The 19118-nt window shown below is 67.5% G+C and overlaps 1 protein-coding gene across 2 annotated transcripts; it reads right to left on the bottom strand.

Annotated features, from left to right (window-relative positions):
* Window positions 1-9651: 9651 nt before the first annotated feature.
* Window positions 9652-18511, bottom strand: LIMK1 (LIM domain kinase 1). 2 transcript variants are annotated; one of them, XM_086762947.1, is made up of 16 exons: window positions 18393-18511; window positions 16868-16964; window positions 14462-14600; window positions 14112-14221; window positions 13829-14020; window positions 13177-13282; window positions 12918-13102; window positions 12654-12837; window positions 12434-12520; window positions 12072-12203; window positions 11904-11963; window positions 11765-11830; window positions 11512-11668; window positions 11333-11388; window positions 10982-11139; window positions 9652-10862 (listed from the first exon to the last, which is right to left on the bottom strand). In XM_086762947.1, the coding sequence occupies exons 1-16, from the start codon at window positions 18448-18450 to the stop codon at window positions 10709-10711; spliced, it is 1941 nt and encodes a 646-aa protein (XP_086619073.1). In that variant the 5' UTR covers window positions 18451-18511; the 3' UTR covers window positions 9652-10708. The 2 variants fall into 2 exon arrangements, with proteins under 2 accessions (XP_086619073.1, XP_086619074.1); XM_086762948.1 differs by lacking the exons at window positions 16868-16964; window positions 18393-18511 and adding an exon at window positions 15583-15642.
* Between the last annotated feature and the right edge of the window lie 607 nt (window positions 18512-19118).

Below are 19118 nucleotides of genomic sequence, written 5' to 3'. Positions count from 1 at the left end.
CACAGCCCCCGTGGGTGCTGGGGGGCAGAACCAGTGTGGGCGCACAGGAGGGGAGAGGGAGCAGGGCCAAACCCAGCTCCCGTCCGCATGTTGGGATGTTCAGGAGCGAAGCACTGTTGGCCAAGGGGGTGGCAAGGCAGGCCCTGGGGGGCTGCATGACCACCACCAGCACCATCATCATCTTCACCATCACCACCATCCTCCCTGGGCTGAGCACTTGGCTTGGCTACAGCCCAGGAGGACATTTGGCCCTTGGAAACTCCTCTGTCCTGGGGCAAAACCCTCCTCCATCCCAGTGCACACCAAGTCCTCTCCTGCTCCCCACCCTGGAGCACCCCACAGCTGCCCAAGCAGAGCTCCCCAGCCTCTCTGAGGGAAGAAACCCAATTTTCCATGGAAGACCCTTTGAAAACTCAGCGCTTTTGCACTCAATAATTAAAGCTTCCCTGCACAGCCCCAAGCTGCTGCTCTGGCTGGGCCTGACTGGTCCAGCTGGGGAGGACTCAGCCCCAGCCTGGGAGGAGAGGGACGATGCCCACCACAGGGGTCGCTGGCAGAAGCTCCGACGGTCCTGCCTCGGCTTCCCCGGCTCATCCCTGGGGAGAGGAAGGGTTAACAAGGCCCCAGGAGTTGCCACGGGTGGCAGTGAGCTGTCACTGTGGGGTCACCAGGGACGCTGATTCACCTTGATGCGTGTCAAGATGCATCAGAGCAGCTCAGGCACAGAGCCGGGGTCGCTCGGCCGCGGAAGGGCTGCGCTCCCCAGGAAAGCGCTAAAACGCCCCGAAGCATCACCCGGTGCTGGGACGGGTGCAACGAACCACGAGCCCGTGGACGCAGAGAGGGGCCTGGGTGCTTCTGTGCCCATCTCCAGCATCCCCGGGTCCTGGCCGTGCTCCCAGCGCCGCATCTCCCCCCACCCAGCTCGGAGGCCACCCAACACCGGTGGCGGAGACCCTGCCGTCCCCCCCCAGCCTCAGCCCCGGGGAGCGGTGCCACCATCCCTTGCTCACGCTGCGCCTCACCAAGGGAACTCCCCCAAGGTTTTGCAGCCCCATCACACAGTCCAGCACCGCCCCCCCCCGCCACCATCCTGTCAGCTGTGCCCCTCGCTCCCCAAATCCCCCCCACCCGGTGCAGCGCAGCTCTCCTACAACACCCACCGCTTTCCAACCGTCCCACCCCGCGCTCCCGGCAGGAGCAGGGGGGATTTACTGCTACGAGAGCCTGGGGCTGCGCGGGTGCCCCCGTAAGCGGATTACACGCCCGGCTGCGCGCGAGCCAGCGCTCAGTGCCGGGGCCGTCAGCGGCCCAGCAGCTCCAGCGAGGTGGCACGCGCGCTGTCCCGTCCCCGCTTGTCACGCTGCATCGCACCTTTCCTGCGCAGTGACAGCACGAGGGTCATGGCAGAGGGGCACGGGGGTAGCGGGCAAAGCCTGAGCTGGGAAAGCCCCCGGCTGCCTGTTAGCCTCTTTCCACCGTATTCCTGTGGGACAGGATTTCCCAGCCTGTTTCTGCAGGGAAAAGGAAGGGAATGTCCTGGTGAGGCACCCCCAGCCCACCTAAAAGTGACATCCAGCTGTGCCACCCGTGGCACAAACACCGCTCCACTGCGGCGCGCTGGCTGAGCGTCCCCGGCGCAAACACCCCGTCCCAAAATGACAAACTCCACATGGGACAAGGGCACAATGGCCCCTGCTGAAGCTCAGCTCTGCTGAAGCCCAGCTCTTCCCCGGGGCGGCCGGCACCTGTGCTGTGCCTGCTCCAACCTGCCTCCGGATGCACGGGATGCTCCTGCCGGTATGCTGCCATCGGAGTTTCTTACCGCCGGCTCTCTCCTCCCACCCCGTCAGCAGCATCCCAGTTGGGAAACTGGGTCTACCAACGGCTTTAACAGGAGCAGGGGTGCTGGGCACTGTACAGATGAGGGGACAGGCAGCAGCATGGGTCCCTGCTCTGGGCTGGGTGTCAGCATGTAGGACAAAAGTCTGTCCAGTGCATCCCTGGAGCAGCAGCTCCAGCCCCTTTCCCGCAGGGAATCCTCCAACCTGAAGGACCTGTGAGTGCCTACATAGGGACCCCATGATGGGAGCATACGTGGTGGCTCCCCAGGGGCCGGGAAGTGACAACGGGGCCTGTCCGGGCTGGAAACAAGGTGGCATCTCAGCACGTGGGGATGGGCAAGGAGCTCCAGCCCACTAAGAGCTAGAAGTAGAGCTTGAGGGGGACCATTGCCCATCCTGCTTCTGTGGGCTAGCTGTGGACCACTTTGGGGACAGAGGGATGTGGCACCGGTGTCGGGGGCATCAGCTCCACCTCCACGGATCCCTCTGGATGCATCCACACCAGCACCCAGCCCCAACTCACCCCATGCGTGTGGGCAAGGGAGCCCAGCTCCTCTCTGGTACCCAGCTGTTGTCCTCCCCCCAGATGTTTCCAAGCCTGGATCCATCCATCCCCCAAGCCAAGTTTTGGAGCCTTTCGGGAAGGCGCTCGCCAGAGCCGGTTGCGACACGCTCCGCCGGCCGCCCCCCTATCTGGTTTCACTGCATCCCTCTCCGGAGGAATGTGCCGGTCCCGCGTTCCCACGGCGGCTGCCGGGGAAGGATGGCCACCATGCTCCCCACCGAGGGCGGTTGTCCCAGCGGCCGCAACCCCGGCGCCACACGAGCCGCAGCCCTCCATCCCCATCCCCACCCTGGCACGGCGAGTGCCTCGAGGTCCCCACGGGGGACGTGGCCCTGAAGAGTGGCTCCTGGGGACCAAAGAGAGGTGAGGAGGACGAGCGATGCCGGACAGGCTCCCGCCAAGCTGGGAAGGCCGTTGGTGGCCGCCGGACCTTGCGGGTGAGTGCAGAGATGGCTCCAAAGCGTGACTACGCTGCAGGCCTGTGCCACGGTCCCCGCGGGAGGGCCCGGCCAGCCTGGCAGCGCCACCGGGACCGCGGCCCTGGGGACCTGCCAAAGCCGCGGCGGACAGACCAGTGGCTCCGAGCCACCCGGGAGCAGCACCCACTCACCCACAGGGACACCCCTGGGGGTGTCACTGGTGGTGGGGACACGCAGGTGCAGCCGTCGCCTTTCCGGAGGCACCCGCCGCGATGCCACGGTGAGGGGCGGCGTGCAGGGGGTCCTGCTGTGTGTGTGCGTCCTCCCCGCCGCCGTCTCCGGTGGGACCGGACGGGTGATGCCCGTGTGGTGCCTGTCCGTCCCCCCCCCCCCGCCCCGCTGCGACACCGGCCCGCTCCGCCCCCGCCGCACCGTCACCTTCACGGAGGGCACCGGGCTGCGGGCCCGGCGGGCGGGCGGCCGAGCCCCGGTGCGGTGCGGTGCGGTGCGGTGCGGTGCGGTGCCCCCCCCCCCTCCCCCTTACCATGGCTGCGGCGCCGGGCGCCGTCCAGGAGCGGCGGCTGCCGAGCGGCACGGCCGGGCCCCGCCGCCGGGATGAGCAGAAATAGCAGCGGGCGGGGGCGGGGGCGGCCCGGGGCGGGGCGGGGCGGGCGGCGGGCGGGGCGGGGGCGGCCCCTCGGCACCGCGGGCACCGGCATCGGCACCCGGTACCGGCATCAGCACCCGGCAACTGGCACCGTGTACCGGTATCAGCACCGGCGCCGGGTACCAGCACCAACACCCAGCACCAAAACTGGGCACCAGCATCAGTACTGGGCGCCAGCATCAGCATCCAGCACTGAAACCAGGTGCCAGCATCAGCACCCAGCCCCGAAGCTGGGTACCAGCATCAGCACCCAGCCCTGAAACCAGCTGCCAGCATCAGAATCCAGCACCAGCACCGGGCACCAGGACCGTGCACTGGAACCAGGCACCTGGCACCAGTATTGGGCACCTGGACCGGGCACCTGGCACCAGTATCACGCACCAAGCACCAGCAGCGGGCACTGTGCACGTGGCATGGGCACTGGTACAAGGCAGCGGTGCCGGGAGTGAAGCTCCAGTGGGGTCACTGGGGCACCAGCAGCAGGCACGGGGTACAGGGCACCAGCACTGGGGTCTCAGTACAGGGCACTGGTACCTGGAACAGGAACCAGTACCAGGTATAGGGCACAGGCACTGGGTACTGGGCACCAGCACCATGCACCACATACAGAGTCCCGGTGCAGGCAGTGGGTAGAAGGGCACCAGTGACATCCTAGCAGTGGGCACCAGTACCGGGCATTGCTCCGCAGGTACCAGGCAGGAGGCACTGGGCACCAGTTGCTGCGCACCAGCCACTGAGTATTGGGAACACTGGGCACCGAGCATTGGGTACCAGTTAACAGGTACTGGGAACCACACACTGGGTGCTGAGCACCAGGCAAACGCTCCAGCACCACACATCAGACACCAGGGCACCATGTACCGTGGACTGGGGACTGAACCGGGTGGGGGGCACCAGATCCCAGTCTTTCCCACTGCTCCCTCTGCCAAAATCCCAACTTGCTTCCCCCTCCCTGAGCCTTTCCCAGAGTCGTGATCCCGCAACCGGGCAGCGGGGTGGAAATCTGGCAAGGGGAACCAGCAACCCCACGGGCTGCGTCCCCGTCCCTGACCTCATCCTGTGCCAGGGGTCACAGCCCCCCCACCCCGGGATGCCCCTGGCCGCAGGCGCCGCCCTTTCAAAGGCAGCGAGCACTGGTGGTATGTGGCTGTGGGGAGCAGCTGGTGGGCACTAGGCCATCCCCAAATTTCAGCCTCTGGGGCTGTCCTCGTCCCCCCAAAACGCTCTCCATGCCGGGTGGGGCCACACGTGCTCCCAGAGCATCCCGCTCCCAGGCAGCTCCTTCCCGCCTCAGTTTCCCTACCCCTAAAATGAAGCCGGTGATAACTTCCCAGCAGGAAAGGCCAGACCCAGCCCCGCACGGAGACTCGCGCCGTGGCTCGCTGACTCCGCAGGGACCATCTCGGCCTCGGCCTCGACCACGTCACTGCCCAGGGCCTCACCCCCTGGCGCTGCGGGGCCAGGCCGTGGCCAGATGGCTCAGCCGTTCCCTTTATTCCCGCAAATAACTGACACAGGCTCAATCTGGTGAGGAGGGGGGAGCCCCTGTGGCCCCCCGGACCCTGTCCGTCTGGGGTGGCCAGGCAGCAAGGCCACTTGCCCAGCAGCCCTTCCTCGCGCGCTGCCGGCCAGGGGCCGCGGGCAGGGGCAGGTAGGTGAGGGTGGCTGTTTGCATCCCTAATCCCCGCGGCGAACGCTTTCCTCTGAGATTACCAGGGATTACAGGCTTCGGGTGCTCCAGGAGCTCAGCCCTGACTCCCCCCTGCCCTTCGAGGAGCAGCGCTGGGCCCCACGGGGGGCGGGAGGGGAGGCTGGGTGCTGCTGTGATGAGCTGGCCGTTCTCAGCCGTGCCGGTGGGCACAACCTGCTGGCTTGCCACGGCCTGGCTCCGGTAGCCCGGTGCCCACGGAGGCCAGCGAGCTGCAGCCCGGGCTTTAAATAGAGAATTAAAAGCTGAAGGGATCAGCTGGGGAGTGGGGGGGGGGGACACACAAGGGGCTGCATTTTTCTCAGCCGGGGGATGACGCAAGGGGAGCAAGGGTGACGCTGGCACCGCTCAAGAGGTCCCCAAGGTCCCCGAGGCACCCCAGTTTCCGCGGACCCGGCGGGCAGCTGCGTTATCGGGTCCCAGCGCAGCGCGGCAGGGCCGGGAAGCCACCACCAGCCGCTACCGGGGCCCGGAGCTCTGTAATTACCATGGGAGGCAGAGTTATTTTTGGGAAGCGGCGACGACTCTGCCAAAGCTTTTATTCCTCCAAAACCAAAACAAGATGGGAAGAGCCCGGCCCAGGACGCTGCATCCGGGCGGCGCAGGGAGGTTTAACTCCCCCCTGCCTGCACCCGATGTCACCCCGGCGTCACGGTGGCTTTGGTGGCACGGATGGGGTTTCAAAGGGGTTCAGTGGGGGCAGGTTCGGGGGCACAGAGGCCACAGGGTGTCCGCCAAGCCAGGACGGGGCTATGGGGGGTTTCGGCCCTGTCCCCGGCTGCCGGCAGGTTCAGAGGTCGCGTGTTCGGATGCTTTTCTGCCTCCGCCGTGAGAATCCCTATTTTTAGCTCTTTTCTGTTGCAACGGGTCCAGTTTTGGGGCCTTCGCAGCACAGCGGCCGGCCCGAGGAATGCCAGCCGGAGCGGAGCACCTCCCCGCCGCTCCAAATAAATCGTCCCAGGGGACAGAGGCCCCAAGGGCCCATCCCAAAAGCCGCCCCGAAGGAGGGGCAGACGCGGCAGCCGGGCAGGGGGGCTGCCCTCCCCAGTCTCCGAAGCAGCCAAACGGCCTCCGGGCTGGGGATAAGCTCGTTTTTCCCAGCACGGACAGGATGAGCCACCCCGTGCACCCCACGGTGCCCCCCGAGGTCTAGGTGGGCTGAGGGTCTGTGCTCAGGGTGGGACCCCGAAAAGTCTGAGGTTTGGCTCCTGCCTTTCGCCTTCCTTCCCTTCGTCTGAGCCGGAAGGGCTGCCCATGCCTGGGTCACTCCCCGTGCTGGATCCCTGCAGGGCAGCCCCCAAGTAGCCCCCAAATGCACAGTCTGGGGTCCCCTAAATTCTAAACCCATGCGCCAGGGTCTCCTCGTCCTTGCTGTCCCTCCACGGGCGGCTCCAGTCCTGCCCGCCCCCTCGGCTGAGCCCTCCCCCAACTCATCGCATGTCACCAGTCCCAGGAAACCTTTAGGAAAGGATTCACTGGCCAGTGCTGCCCATCCCGGGTGCCAAGCCTAGGGAGCTGGCAGAATTGGGGAATTAGGAGCTCCCCGGTGTCCCTGGTCCCTGTGTCCCCCAATCAGGTCAGGGATGGGACCCTGCTTGGCCGAGAGGCGCAGGGGTGGGCGGGCGATCAGGGAAGGCAGCAATGCCGCAGGGGAGCACAGGAGAGCCATATCCCTGGTGCTGTGGTTAAAAACGCCACCTTTACGTAGGCCCATACAGAAACCCACCAGCAAGCAAGGTGGCAACACATGGCCCATGGAATAGCCCTGCCCGGCTTCGCCTAGGACAACCTCACCTTTCGGGGACCGGAGGGCGCTGGGGAGAGGGAGCTGGAGCAACGGCCCCTTCTTCCCATCTCACATCCAGTGTCCCCACCCCACGCCCCGGCAAGAGGGGAAACTGAGGCAAGCGGGTACCAACCTGCTACTATCAGCCTCGGGGGGTTTCTGGGGTCTGGATTTGACCAGTGGAGCCACCCCTGGTGACACAGTGACAGGACAACTCAAGGAGGTGGCTCCTGTCCCAGCCCAGGCTGCTGGAGGGGGACATGAGGCTGTGACAGTGACACGTCTCTGCCCAAATCACAGGAGGGCGGCTCAGGCTGCTCCTGGATGGCGCAAAGTCCCCAGCCTTGAGCTGGAAGGATGGAGGCTCTGCCCAGGGGACAAAGGGTGGCTCCGGGGACAGTGCCAGCCATGACAGGAGGCCCTGCAGAGCCAGGGGCCAGGCGCAGGATGGTGGATCAGAGGGGTGCAGGACCTGTCCCCACATCCCCACAGAGCTGGCTGCCCTAGCCAGATCCCGACAACCCCTCTCTCCAGCTCCCCACGTCCCTGTGGTGCTGGGTGCCCCACTGGACCCTACAAACCCTTCTATGGAGCTGGGCAGCCTGGTGGGATCCTGGCAACCCTTCCTGAGCTCCCCAAATCCCTGTATCACTAGATGCCCTCACTGGACCCCAGTGGTCCCTCTCTAGCTCCCCACGTCCCTGTGGAGCTGGGTGCCCTGGTGGGATCTCAGCAACCCTTCTCTCCAGTTCTGGCCATCCCTGCGGAGTCAGGTGCCCCGACCGGACCCCAGCACCTTCTCTCTGCACATCTCCCCCAGCCTTGTGAGGACCCTACTGCCTGCAGGCAGCTGCTCTCCCCACCCTGGGAGGGTCCCCCCAGCACCGGCGCCCACCCTGCTGAGATGTTAGGGGAAGCCGCACTCTCCCTCCCACTCAGTCGCCCAAACTTACCCACAAAGAAGGTGACAGACCCACTGGCTTGTCCCCACCATCATGGCTGGAGCTCTTGGTCCAGGCCTTGGGCAGGAGGACGGCGGGGAAGGCTCAGCTGTGTCCTTGCCAGAGCCACCGGTGCCTTTGGCCACCACCTTGGTGGTACTTGGCTGCTGGTGGCACTGCTGGACATGGGGACACCTGGCTCCATGCCTGCAGCAAGGGTCACCACACTGGGCCAGGGCCAAGCTTGGGCAGATGTCCCTGGGGACCACCTCGGATGGGGACAGAGCAGGACCCTGGGGGGGACAGAGGGCACAGGGACAGCTCTCGGTGGCCCGCGGCTTGGTCTGGGTGCCCTTCTCCCTCCTGGGAGGTGATGACGCAGAGGGGGACAGCTGGGTGCCAGGAGGGGAGTCACCGAGCCACACATGGGTGTCACACATGCTGGTGGCCGGATTTGGGCACAGGGTGCTGCACACCCCCCCGGAGGGGCTTTGGGTGGGTGACAGCTGTGGCGTGGGGCCATGGGGCTGAGTCAAGGCCATCTCCCTGCCTGGTGAGGGGGGGTCCCGGCTGGTGGCTTGGTGTGGGAGGAGTCACCAGGCGACCAAGCTGCCACCACCATGGATTGTGCCGTGGCCGGCTGACAGCTCTCACCCGGCACCGAGGGTCACCAGCAAATGGCCCAATGGCACTGGTCGCACCAGGCACATCCTGCTCTGCAGCTCCATCCAGCTGGGAGAGGGGCTCCAGGGGACTGGGGGTCCTGTGGGGATGTGGGGGTCCCCCAGGGCCCTGCTGTCCCATGGAGCCAGGGGGCTGGGGACCACGGTGTTTCCCAGGGGTGACAACCACAACGGGTCCCCCGCCGCCCAGATGTTCCTGGGGAGCGGTGGTGTCCTGCTCCCGGAGCAAGAAACTGGCACGGCGTGGTATCGCCAAGGGCGCTGTGACGCTGGCAGGGTGTTTGTCCCCACCCCGGGGTGGGGGACAGAGCCACTGTCACCTCCCCAACCCCCCTGGTCCCTCCCACGCTGAGGCTGGGAGCAGTAAACCACGAGCTTTTCCTGATGGCAGGGTCCAGCCCGGAGCCCGAGACCCCTCCGGGCTGCGCTGTCCCCTCCTCCCAGCTGCAGCATCCCCGGGGACATCCTTGGGGACATCCTCCGGTCCCTTCCCTGCCACCCCCCCACCAGCTCCTTGGGGTCCTGGTTTTCCCTAGCCAAAGTTCAAACCCCTCTGTGGATGGCGATCACCTACCTCAGGGACCTTAATTTGGTTTAGGAAGGTGACGAGGACAGCATGGGACAGCCCTGGGCCACCACCACGTGGGCAACGGGCCACCTCGCTGTCCCCTGGGGCTTGTTTAACACGGAAGGCAAAGCTGCTCCACGACACCCATGGTCACGCAGCTCCAGAACCTGTCCATCACCACCTGCCATCGCGCAGGGTGACAACGGGCACGGCCAGGCAGGCAGGGGACACGGGGCTCGGGGGTCCTGGGGGCCCAGCCAGGCGGTGTGGGCAGGGATGGCACCAGCCCCAGGGCTGAGGGGGGACCCCATGATGGGGTGGGAACAGCACGAAGGGGGACAACGGTGCTGCCACCGCGCCCAGTGCCACCGCACCGCCCCGAGCGCAGGGTCCAGCCCCTCCTGCCTCAGTTTCCCCAAGAGCTCCCAGCGCCCCTGAGGGAGCAGAGCGATCGCCAAGCAGGCCGGGCAGCGAGCGGGGAAGGATTTATTGACTCACGGCTCGGGGTACATCACAGTTTGAGCTCCCTTCCCACCTCCGGAGAGGACGTTGCCTTGGACTTCCCGGGCAAAAGTGCGCGGAGAGGCTTCACAGTTTCATCCCTTCGGGAAAGCAGAACCGAGGCAGTGACAAATGGCAAACGCTACGTCGTATGAAAAAATAATACAAACTCTTCTCTTTAAATATCTTACAGAAAAATGAACCTGAATAAAGAGCATGAAAAGCACCGCGTGGCGCAGCCCCCCCCCAGCCACCCCTGGTCAAGGGGAGCGAGACGAGCCGCAGCCCCGCATCCCTCCGGGCCACCCGCCGTCACCCCTGGGGATGCACGGTCACGGACTGACGCGAGCAGCGGGGACGTGGGGGCAGCGGGGATCGCTACGTGTGCCCGCTACGTGTCCCCCCCCACGGACCCCTCGCTCGGCCAGGGGTGCCAGCAGCCCCCGGAGCCCGGGGTGCCGGCAGGAGCAGCGTGAGAGGAGCCGGACGAGGAGGAGGGCATTGCTACAAGGCTGCCCCAGCACCCACGCTCCCCCGGGGGGGCCAGGGGCCGTGGACCCCCCCACCCCCGAAGGAACAGGGAGTGGGGGTCCCTGCTGTGTCGCAGTGCAAGTTCACGGAAAGCCAAGGCACCGCCGCGAGGCCGCGGCTCTGTACGGGGGAGTCCCCGGGGCTGGTGGGGGCCGCGCAGCCCCCCGGGGCGTGCAAAGGCGAAGCGAGCCGGGGCGGGTGGGGCGACGCGGGGACGGTCCCCGTGGGGCGGCCGGCCGGGCCTGTCCTGGGCAGGGGGGGTAAGAGCTACAGCATGGGGGGGTGCACAGGGGCCGTGCAGCCCCGGGGGAGCCAGCTCCCGGGGACGGGCGGGCAGCGGTGCGGGCAGCCCGTGGGGGGGGACAGGGTTGGGGGGCTCATCAGGGGAGCCCCGGGGGTCCAGCCCCGGGGGCGACGGCAGCCGCAGGAGACGCTGGCGGCAGCAGGTGCAGCTCCTTGTCCCGCGTCTTCGGCAGGGGCGCGGGTTGGGGGGCACTACCGGGGGGGCGCGGGCAGCCCCCCGTCGCCCCGGCGGTGCGTCTCCCCGAAGGCGCGGTCCAGCTGCTCCAGCTGGGAGCTCAGCGGCAGGCGGATCTCCAGGTGCATGCGGAGGCTCTCCAGCCACTGCTCCAGCTTGCTGAAGGACGGCCTGAGCGAGAACGGGGGGGTACACGTGGCACCTCTGCTGGCCCCCGCCCCACAGAGGCCCACCCACCCCTCCCAACCCAGCCCCACAGGTCCCCTGGGGCGGGGGTCCCAACCACTCACCGCTTCTCAGGGTCCAGGTCGCAGCAGCAGACGGCGATGGGGAAGAAGCTGGGGGGGCAGGCGGGAGGGCAGTAGCGGTCCAGGAAGCCCCTGACGTTGAGGCCGAAGTCAGTGGTGCGGGGCAGGTAGTCGGGGTCAGCGCTCACCCGGCCGATGATCTGGGGGAGAACAGGAGGAAGGAGTGGGCTCAGCCTCAAGGGGAGAACCACAACCGGAGACCCCAACCCCAATGAGGAGACCCCAACCTCAAGGGAAGACCCACAACCAGAGACTCCAGTCCAAAGAGGAGAGCCCAAGCCCAGTGAGGACCCCCAAACCCAAGGGGAAGAACCCAGTCTCAATAACACTTGCCTCACACAAGACAATGCCAAAGGAGAAGATGTCCACTTTCTCATCGTAGCTTCTCCCTGCAGGGAAAGATGGGTCAGGCCATGCCGCACATCCTGTCCCTGCTCCACCAAGTGTCCCCTGGTCAGGGACAGAGCCCCGGCTTGACCCATCCACCCTCCTGGCACCACAGCCAGGCTCACCATTGATCATCTCAGGGGCCATCCAGTACGGGTTCCCCACCACCGTGTACCGCTTCTTGCGATCTGGCTTCTTCAGGTTCTTGAGATGTTCAGGCTGGTTCTTCTCATCCACCATCAACCGTGCCAGCCCAAAATCAGCCACCACCACGCTCTTGTTCTGAATGGATGGAAAGCAGTGAGGCACGGGGGGAGACACATGGGGGCCTGAGACCCCCGTCCAGGCTGGAGGGACCACCACCAAGGTGGAACTTACCTCCCGTACCAGGCAGTTGTGAGAGTTGAGGTCGCGGTGGATGATGTTCATGGAGTGGAGGTAGGCCTGGGGGAAGGATGGGCTCATAGCCTGGGGTGTCCCCACCCATCCCACCCCCCCGTCCCCCAGAGGCACCCACCATGCCAGCAGCAATGTCCTTGGCGAAGCTGACGCGCTGGCTCCAGGGGTAGTGGCTGTCCTAGGGGCAGGAGGGGGGATTTGCCAGAGGAGAGGAGAGGAGAGGGGTCCCCCAGCCCCACTAGGGCCGTGGGGCGGTGGGGAGCCGACCTGCCCCCCCAGTGCTCACCATGCTCTTGATGAGGCTCCTCAAGGTGCCCCCCTTGATGTACTCCGTGATGAAGTTGAGCCGCTTCTCCTTGTACAGCACCCCAATGAACTTCAGCACGTTGGGGTGCTCCAGGCAGCGCATCACCTTCACCTGTGGGACCCCCCCCACGTCTGTGACACCCCGAGGCACCCAGCACCCACCTGGGAAGACCCGCCACCCTCCACTAAACAGGTATGGCTGCCTGCACCCCGTGGTGCCCAGCCACCCCCACCCCAGGTGCCGTGCCCAGCATCCCATGCCAGGATGGGGGACAGGACGGGACAGCCCCAGCCCTCGTGTCCTTCCCTGAACGTGGGGGATTAAAGAAGGGGGACACTTGCCTCTTTGAGAAAGGTCCTCTGCGTCTCCTCGTCGAAGCGGATCAACTCCTTCATGACCATCACCTCGCCCGTCTCCCTATGTGTCACCTGGCGGGGAGGGCAGGGGCTGAGCCACCGGCTCCCTGCTGCCACCACCACCCCTGGGGACAGAATGCCACCCCCTCCATCCCAGGGAGCTGAGACCCTCACGCTCATGACACCTGTGGCCGCCCAGCCTCACCTTGATGGCCTGGCCGAAGCAGCCCTTGCCCAGCACCTCGCCGTGGATGAGGTCAGAAGGGCGGAAGATGCGATGGGCGCCAGAGACAACGCGCAATGACTCGGAGCGACCGATGTCCTTGCGCTGGGACGCGGGCGAGCCCACCGAGCCGGAGCCTGGAGACTTGTCCGTGCTGCAGCTCCTCCTTTGGGACGGACAGACGGACAGAGGGTCAGCCCAAGGAGGGACCCCAACGGGAAGAGGTGGGCGAGCTGGCGGCCTTACGTGACGGTCCGCTGGCGCATGGCGCCGGGATCCCCGCAGGGCAGGGGGGCCGGGGAGCGCAGGGGGCTGCACAGGGTGGGCAGAGGGCTGCAGGCAAGCCCCGACTCGTGGGCAAGGGGCTCGTGGGGGTCGTGCTCGATAGTCAGCTGGAGCAGGCGGCTGGTCTCCTGGATCAGCAGGTCGATCTGGGGCAGAAAAGGTGGTTTGGGGGCAGCCTGGGAGGGGGCCTGGTTCGGGGGGCACCCCAGAGGGAGCGTACCTCGTCCAGGGGGACATGGCCGATGGGGGTGCCGTTGATCTCCAGGATGCGGTCGCCGACGTGGATGGAGTTCTTCATGTCGGGGCTGATGCAGTCCGGATCCACCCTGCGGGGCCAGCACGCAGCGCGGGTCAGCACCCCGGCCCCGACACCGTCATGAGTGGGGCTGTGCTGAGACACTGCCCACGAGCCACCCCCAGCCAATGGGGACGGGCCGTCACGTCCCCAGCGAGTCACCCCTGCGAGACGGGGATGCGCAGGCACGCTGCCCACGCAGGACAGGGACGCGCAGGCACGCTGCCCACGAGTCACCCTCATCGGATGGGGACATGCTGTCACGGTACCCACGAGTCACCCCCGCGGGATGGGGACGGGCCAGCCTGGTCCCCAAGCACACTCCGGCAGAGCGGGCAACGCCAGAATGTCACCCCCAAGCCACCCCGATGGCCAGGGACACGCTGGCATGGTCCCTCCAAACCACCTGGGGCAGCTGGGGACAGGCCACCCCGGTCCCCTCCGGCCACCCCAAGCTGATGGGGCCACAGCAGCCCCATCCCTCACCCTCCCATCCCAAAAACTCTCTGCGGGGTGAATCCCCCGAGCAGAAGGGGCGCAGGACGTCCCCAGCCCCAGGGAGGGGACAGGGACGCACTCTCGGACACGGACGGTGCAGGGGTGCTCGGTGCCGCAGCCCTGGTCGATGGAGACGGAGAAGCCGCGTTTGCCGTCGGAGCAGGCGGGGATGGAGACGAGCGTGACGGTGTGCGGGATGCGGGACGCCGGCGAATCCGGCAGGATCTGCTCGATGACCGGCGTCACCACCATCTGGTAATAGCAGTGCCCGCTGCGGGGCCGAGAGGAGGCGGGTGGGTGGGTGGGGGGGGTGCCAGGGGACGTGGGTGTCCCCCCACCCGCCCACCCAGGCCGGGACATACCAGTAGAGCTTGGAGCGCTCCACCAGCGCGTAGGTGTCCCCGTCCCCGATGAACGAGCGGCAGTTGAGGCAGCTGAAGCACTCGGGGTGGTACTTCTGCTCCCCGGCCACCTGCGGGCAGGCGCCATCAGCCCCGGGGACCCGGGGCGCGGGTGCCGGGGCCGGTGCCCGGAGCACCCACGGGTGGGATGGGGGCGAGGGAAAGGCAGGGCGTGCCGTGGAGTGGTGGGAACGGCTGTGCCATCAGGTAGGGGACAGCTGCAGGGACATCTCCCCACCATCCCAAGCCTCCAGGGAGCTTGGCCACGGGTCAGGGCTGCGTGCCCCCCGCGGGGCCCCCCCTGCGCTCACCATGACCAGCCCCTTGGTGATCTGCTCAGAGCAGCCGTGGCAGAGCTCCCCGAAGCGCGCCCAGTAATCCTTCTTGCAGTACAGGCGCCCATCCTTCTCGTAGTACTGGTGGGACAGGGAGGCCCCGCACTCACAGCACCTGCAGCAGGAGACCCCACCGTCACCCCCGGGGAAGGTCAGCGCCCACCCGTGGTCTCCGTGCGGGATGCCTCCCCCATCTCCCGCTCGGGACCACCACATCCGTGTGTCACCAGAGTGGCGGCAGGCAGCTGCGGGGGGGCCAGCGCAGGCTGGCAGGGTGGGGGGACACAGGGCAGGGACAGGCACGGGCAGGGAGGCGGCACCCTGCAAGGACGTGCCACCCTGGTCACGCACGCGCCAGCTCTGGGGGTGCAACGCCCCAGCTGCTGCCAACGGGGCGCAGGGGGCTGTGAGATGGGGGCTAGGGGGTGCGGGAGGGCTCCGCAATGGGAGGGAGCTGTGAATTTTGGGGGTGCACAGGGGGTGCTGTGCGACAGGGTGCTGCAGCAGGCTGTGCGGGGGGGGGTGCTATAGGGGGGGTGACTCAGTCCCCTCGTGTCCCCCCCCCCCCAAAGACGGGGGCGGGCGCCGCCCGCAGGTGGAATACCGACCAGGCATGACGTCACGGCACGGAATTTCCCCACCCCGTGACGTCACCGCAGGAGGACTCCGTAGCTCCATTGCGCAGCCCGAAACCTCCCCTGGGCTTGCGGGGGGTGGGGTGGGGGGGTGCGGTGGGCAATGGGGGGGCGGCCACACACCATCCCCCACCCCACCGTACCCCCCGCCACCCCACGGCCGCATCCCTCCTCCTCCCACGCGTGACGGGGCCGTGGCCCACGCTCCCTCCCACGGCTGCAAGCGGCCGGGGGGGGGGGCGGGCGGGGGCGAGGGGGGTGGAATCAGAGGAGGACGAGGAGGGGGAAGAGGAAGGCTTTCACAGCAGCCAGCCCAGGGCTGCCCGAAACTGGTCTCCCGTGGGGGAGCCGTGGGGGGGCCAGATCCGGCCCCACAGGGGGGAGGCAGGTTTTGGCGGGGGGCAGGCAGAGCACCCCGGGGCCCGGGGGGTGCGGGGTCCCACCCCACCCACTCCCACTCACTTGGCTCCGGCGCTCAGGACGCGGCTCTTCCTCAGCACAGCCGCCAGCATCCTCCGTGGGGCGCGGGGGCGTCCCCTGCCACACTCAGCACCCCCAGCCCCACGGGGACACCACGGCAGGTCCCAGCCACCCCCTGCAACCCCCCAACCCAGGACCTGTCCTCCTCCTCCTCCTCCGTGGGTTCCACCACTCAAGCGCAAGTGAAAGAGGAAACAGGGAAGGAGGGGGGCGGGTGACATCAGCCCCACGCACCCCGTGTCACCAGACCGGCAGGGACAGCGCGGGGGGACAGCGCGGGGACAGCCCGCAGAGCCCTCTGCCAGGCCTGGCATCGCCCACGCGCGTGCGACGGCCTCGCACAAGTGGGTGCCACGGCCAGAGAGAGGGGTCCGCTGTCCCTGTCACTGCTGCCATCCCAGTGGCCCCAACGCCGTCCTGGTGCTCCTGCTGCCATCCCGGCCACATCCCTGATGCCATCCCTGATACCATCCCAGCTGCGTCCCTGATGCCATCCCGGTGTCCCCAACACCAATCCCAGCTAGATCCCGGATGCCATCTCAGCATCCCCAACGCCATCCTGGCTGGATCACCAGTGTCACCCCAGTGTCCTCAACACCATCCCAGTGTTCCCACTGCCGTCCCAGCTGGATCCCCAACGCCATCCCTGATGCCATCCTGGCTGGATCCCTGACGCCAGTCCAATGTCCCCGACACTATTCCAGTGTCCCTGACACCATCGCGGCTGGATCCCTGATGCCAGTCCAGTATGCCCGACACCATCTCAGCGTCCCCAACGCCAAGCCAGCTAGATCCCCAATGCCATCCCAACTGGATCGACAATGCCAGTCCCCGACACCATCTTGGTGTTCCCAACACCAACTCAGCTGGATCCACGATGCCATCCCCAATGCCATCCCTGATGCCATCCCAGTTGGATCCCTGATGCCAACCCAACATCCCCAACACCATCTCGGTGTCCCCAACGCTATCCCAGCTGGATCCCTGATGCCACCCCAGTGTCCCCAACACCATCCTGATGTTCCCATTGCCATCCTGGCTGGATCCCCAACGCCATCCCAGCGTCCCCAAAGCCATGCTGGCTGGATCCCCAACGCCATGCCGGTGTCCCCGACGCCATCCCGGCTGGATCCCCGACGCCATGCCAGTGTCCCCGATGCCATCCCGGCTGGATCCCTGATGCCATTGCCGATGCCATCCCAGCTGGATCCCCGACGCCATCCCGGCCGGATCCCCGACGCCCTCCCGGCTGGCCGGCGGCGCTCACCGGAAGCAGTCGGCGTGCCAGTCGGCGTTCAGCGCCTGCAGGTACTGCCCATCGTAGATGCCCTGCCCGCAGCTCGCACACACCGGCAGGTCGGTCCCTGGATGGGGGGGGGACACGCACAGAAAAGGGGACAGGGCTGTCACCCTGCCAGCTGCGCCCATCCTCCCACATGCAGCCCCGGGGATGATGAATCCCACCCGTCGATCCCGTAACGGGGACAAGGTCGTGGCGCTGGTGTCCCCAGGGGCTGGGGACAGGGCAGGGGCTCGAGGCCGCCTCCAGCACCCCCACCCCCCGGGGCACTGCCGTGACCATGGGTGCCCATGTCTGGGGGGACACAGGGAGGCTGAGGGTAGGTACGGGGTGCAGGGGGTAGCGCTGGGGACCCAGGGTGTCCCATGGGTGCAGGGTTTGGCCAGCACAGGGGACACAGCAGGGTGCTGAGCGGCAGGATAGAAGTTTGGGGGGCACAGAGATGTCGGGGGGGGGGCTGGGCACTTGCACTGGAGGGACGGGATGGAGGGGGCACATGCTGGGGTGCAGGATGGGTGCAGGGGGGGATGATGGGGTGCAGGAGGGGGACAGGGGTGTGAAGGGGTGCAGAAGCGGGGCACAGAGCGCAGGGCCGTACAGGACGGGGGCAGAAGGGGGGTGCAGGATGGGTGCACAAAGTGCAAGGAGTGTGAGGGGGTGCAGGAGGGGGGCAGGGGTGCAGGATGTGGGCAGAGGCTGCAGAGGGGATGCAGGGCGCACGGGGGCATGCAGGGGGGCGCAGGATGGGTGCTGGGGGATTCAGGGCGCACGGGGGCACGCAGGGGGGTGCAGGATGGGTGCTGGGGGATGCAGGGCGCACGGGGGCACGCAGGGGGGTGCAGGATGGGTGCTGGATGGGGGACTGCAGGACAGAAAGGGGTGCAGGGGCAGGCAGGACGCTCAGTCAGGGACGCAGGATGGCTGCAGAGATACGGGGGGTGCGAGTGCGATGGGGGCGCAGGGGGATGAGGGGTCCGGGGGGTGCACAGCGGATGGGAGGCACAGCAGGGATGTGGGGGTGCAGGGAAGGGGGCAGGAGGGGGGTACTGGGGTGCAGGGTGTCTGTGGGGTGCAGAGGGGGCACAGGCTGGATGGGATGCAGAAGGGCGATCTAGGGGTGCAGGGAGGGATGCGGGGGGGGATGTGGGCTGGAAGGGGGGTGCAGGGGGAGATGTGAGGGTGCAGGGACGGTGCAGGCAGGGATGTCGGCTGGACAGGGGCGCAAGGGGGGATGCAGGGGGCTGCAGGGGGAGATTTGGGGGCGCAGGGGGGACGCGGGAGGTGATGTGGGCTGAGTCGGGGTGCGGGAGGGATGTGGCGGTGCGGGAGGGATGCGGGGGTGCGGGAGGGATGCGGGAAGGATGCGGGCTCGATGAGGGTGCGGGGGGGAGGGTGCGGATGAGCCGGGGGGGGGGGTCGCGGGGCCCCAGCGGCGGCGGAAGCGCTGAGTCAGCCGTGGGGGGGTGGGTTACCCGCGGGGGGGGTCACGCACCTTCGTCCTCTCCCATAGGCTCGTCCCTCCAGGTGCAGCACAGCAGCATCAACCTCATGCAGCCGCGCTGCCCGGCGCCGCGCCAGGCCCTGCCCTCGCCCCGGCCCCGGCCCCGGCCCCGGCCCTGCCGCTGCGGCTCCGGCGGGCGGGGAGGGGCGGGAGGGCGGCAGCACGGCGCCGGCGCGGCCGCTGGGGGGGCGGGGCCAAGGAGGACGGGGCGTGGTCTGAATGGAAGGGGCGGGGATTCGGGGCGAGGGGCGGGGCTATAAGATGGGGTGGGGCTTGCGAGAAAAGAGGCGGGGCTTGTAGGAAATGGGGCGTGGTTAGACTGATGGGGCGTGGTCTCTGGGAAAGAGGCGGGGCTTGCGGGGTCGCGGGGCACCAGCTACGCGGGGCTGTCACCGTGGGGCAGGACACGGGCGTCCCCACCATTCCCTTTATGTCACCATGGACACATGGCCGTCCCCCTTGTCCCTGGGGCTGTCACTGTGGGGCAGGACACGGCTGTCCCCACTGTCCCCCGGGTGTCACCACGGACAGGACATGGCCATCCCCACCATCCCCCAGGTGTCACCACGGAGAGGACAGGGCCGTCCCCCTCATCCCCAGGGCTGTCGCTGTGGGACAGGGGACAGGCCTGGTCCCCCCTCGGCCCACCCGTTGTGTCCCAGTGCTTCGACGGCGCTGTGAGGCGCACGGCGTCCCCACCCCGGGCTCGGGCAGGGC

This window comes from Chlamydotis macqueenii, chromosome 19 (assembly GCF_036417535.1).
Source record: "Chlamydotis macqueenii isolate bChlMac1 chromosome 19, bChlMac1.mat, whole genome shotgun sequence".
NCBI classification, from domain to species: Eukaryota; Metazoa; Chordata; class Aves; order Otidiformes; family Otididae; genus Chlamydotis; species Chlamydotis macqueenii.
Note: the sequence above shows the minus strand (reverse complement) of the source record. Positions and strands in the feature narration are given on the sequence as shown.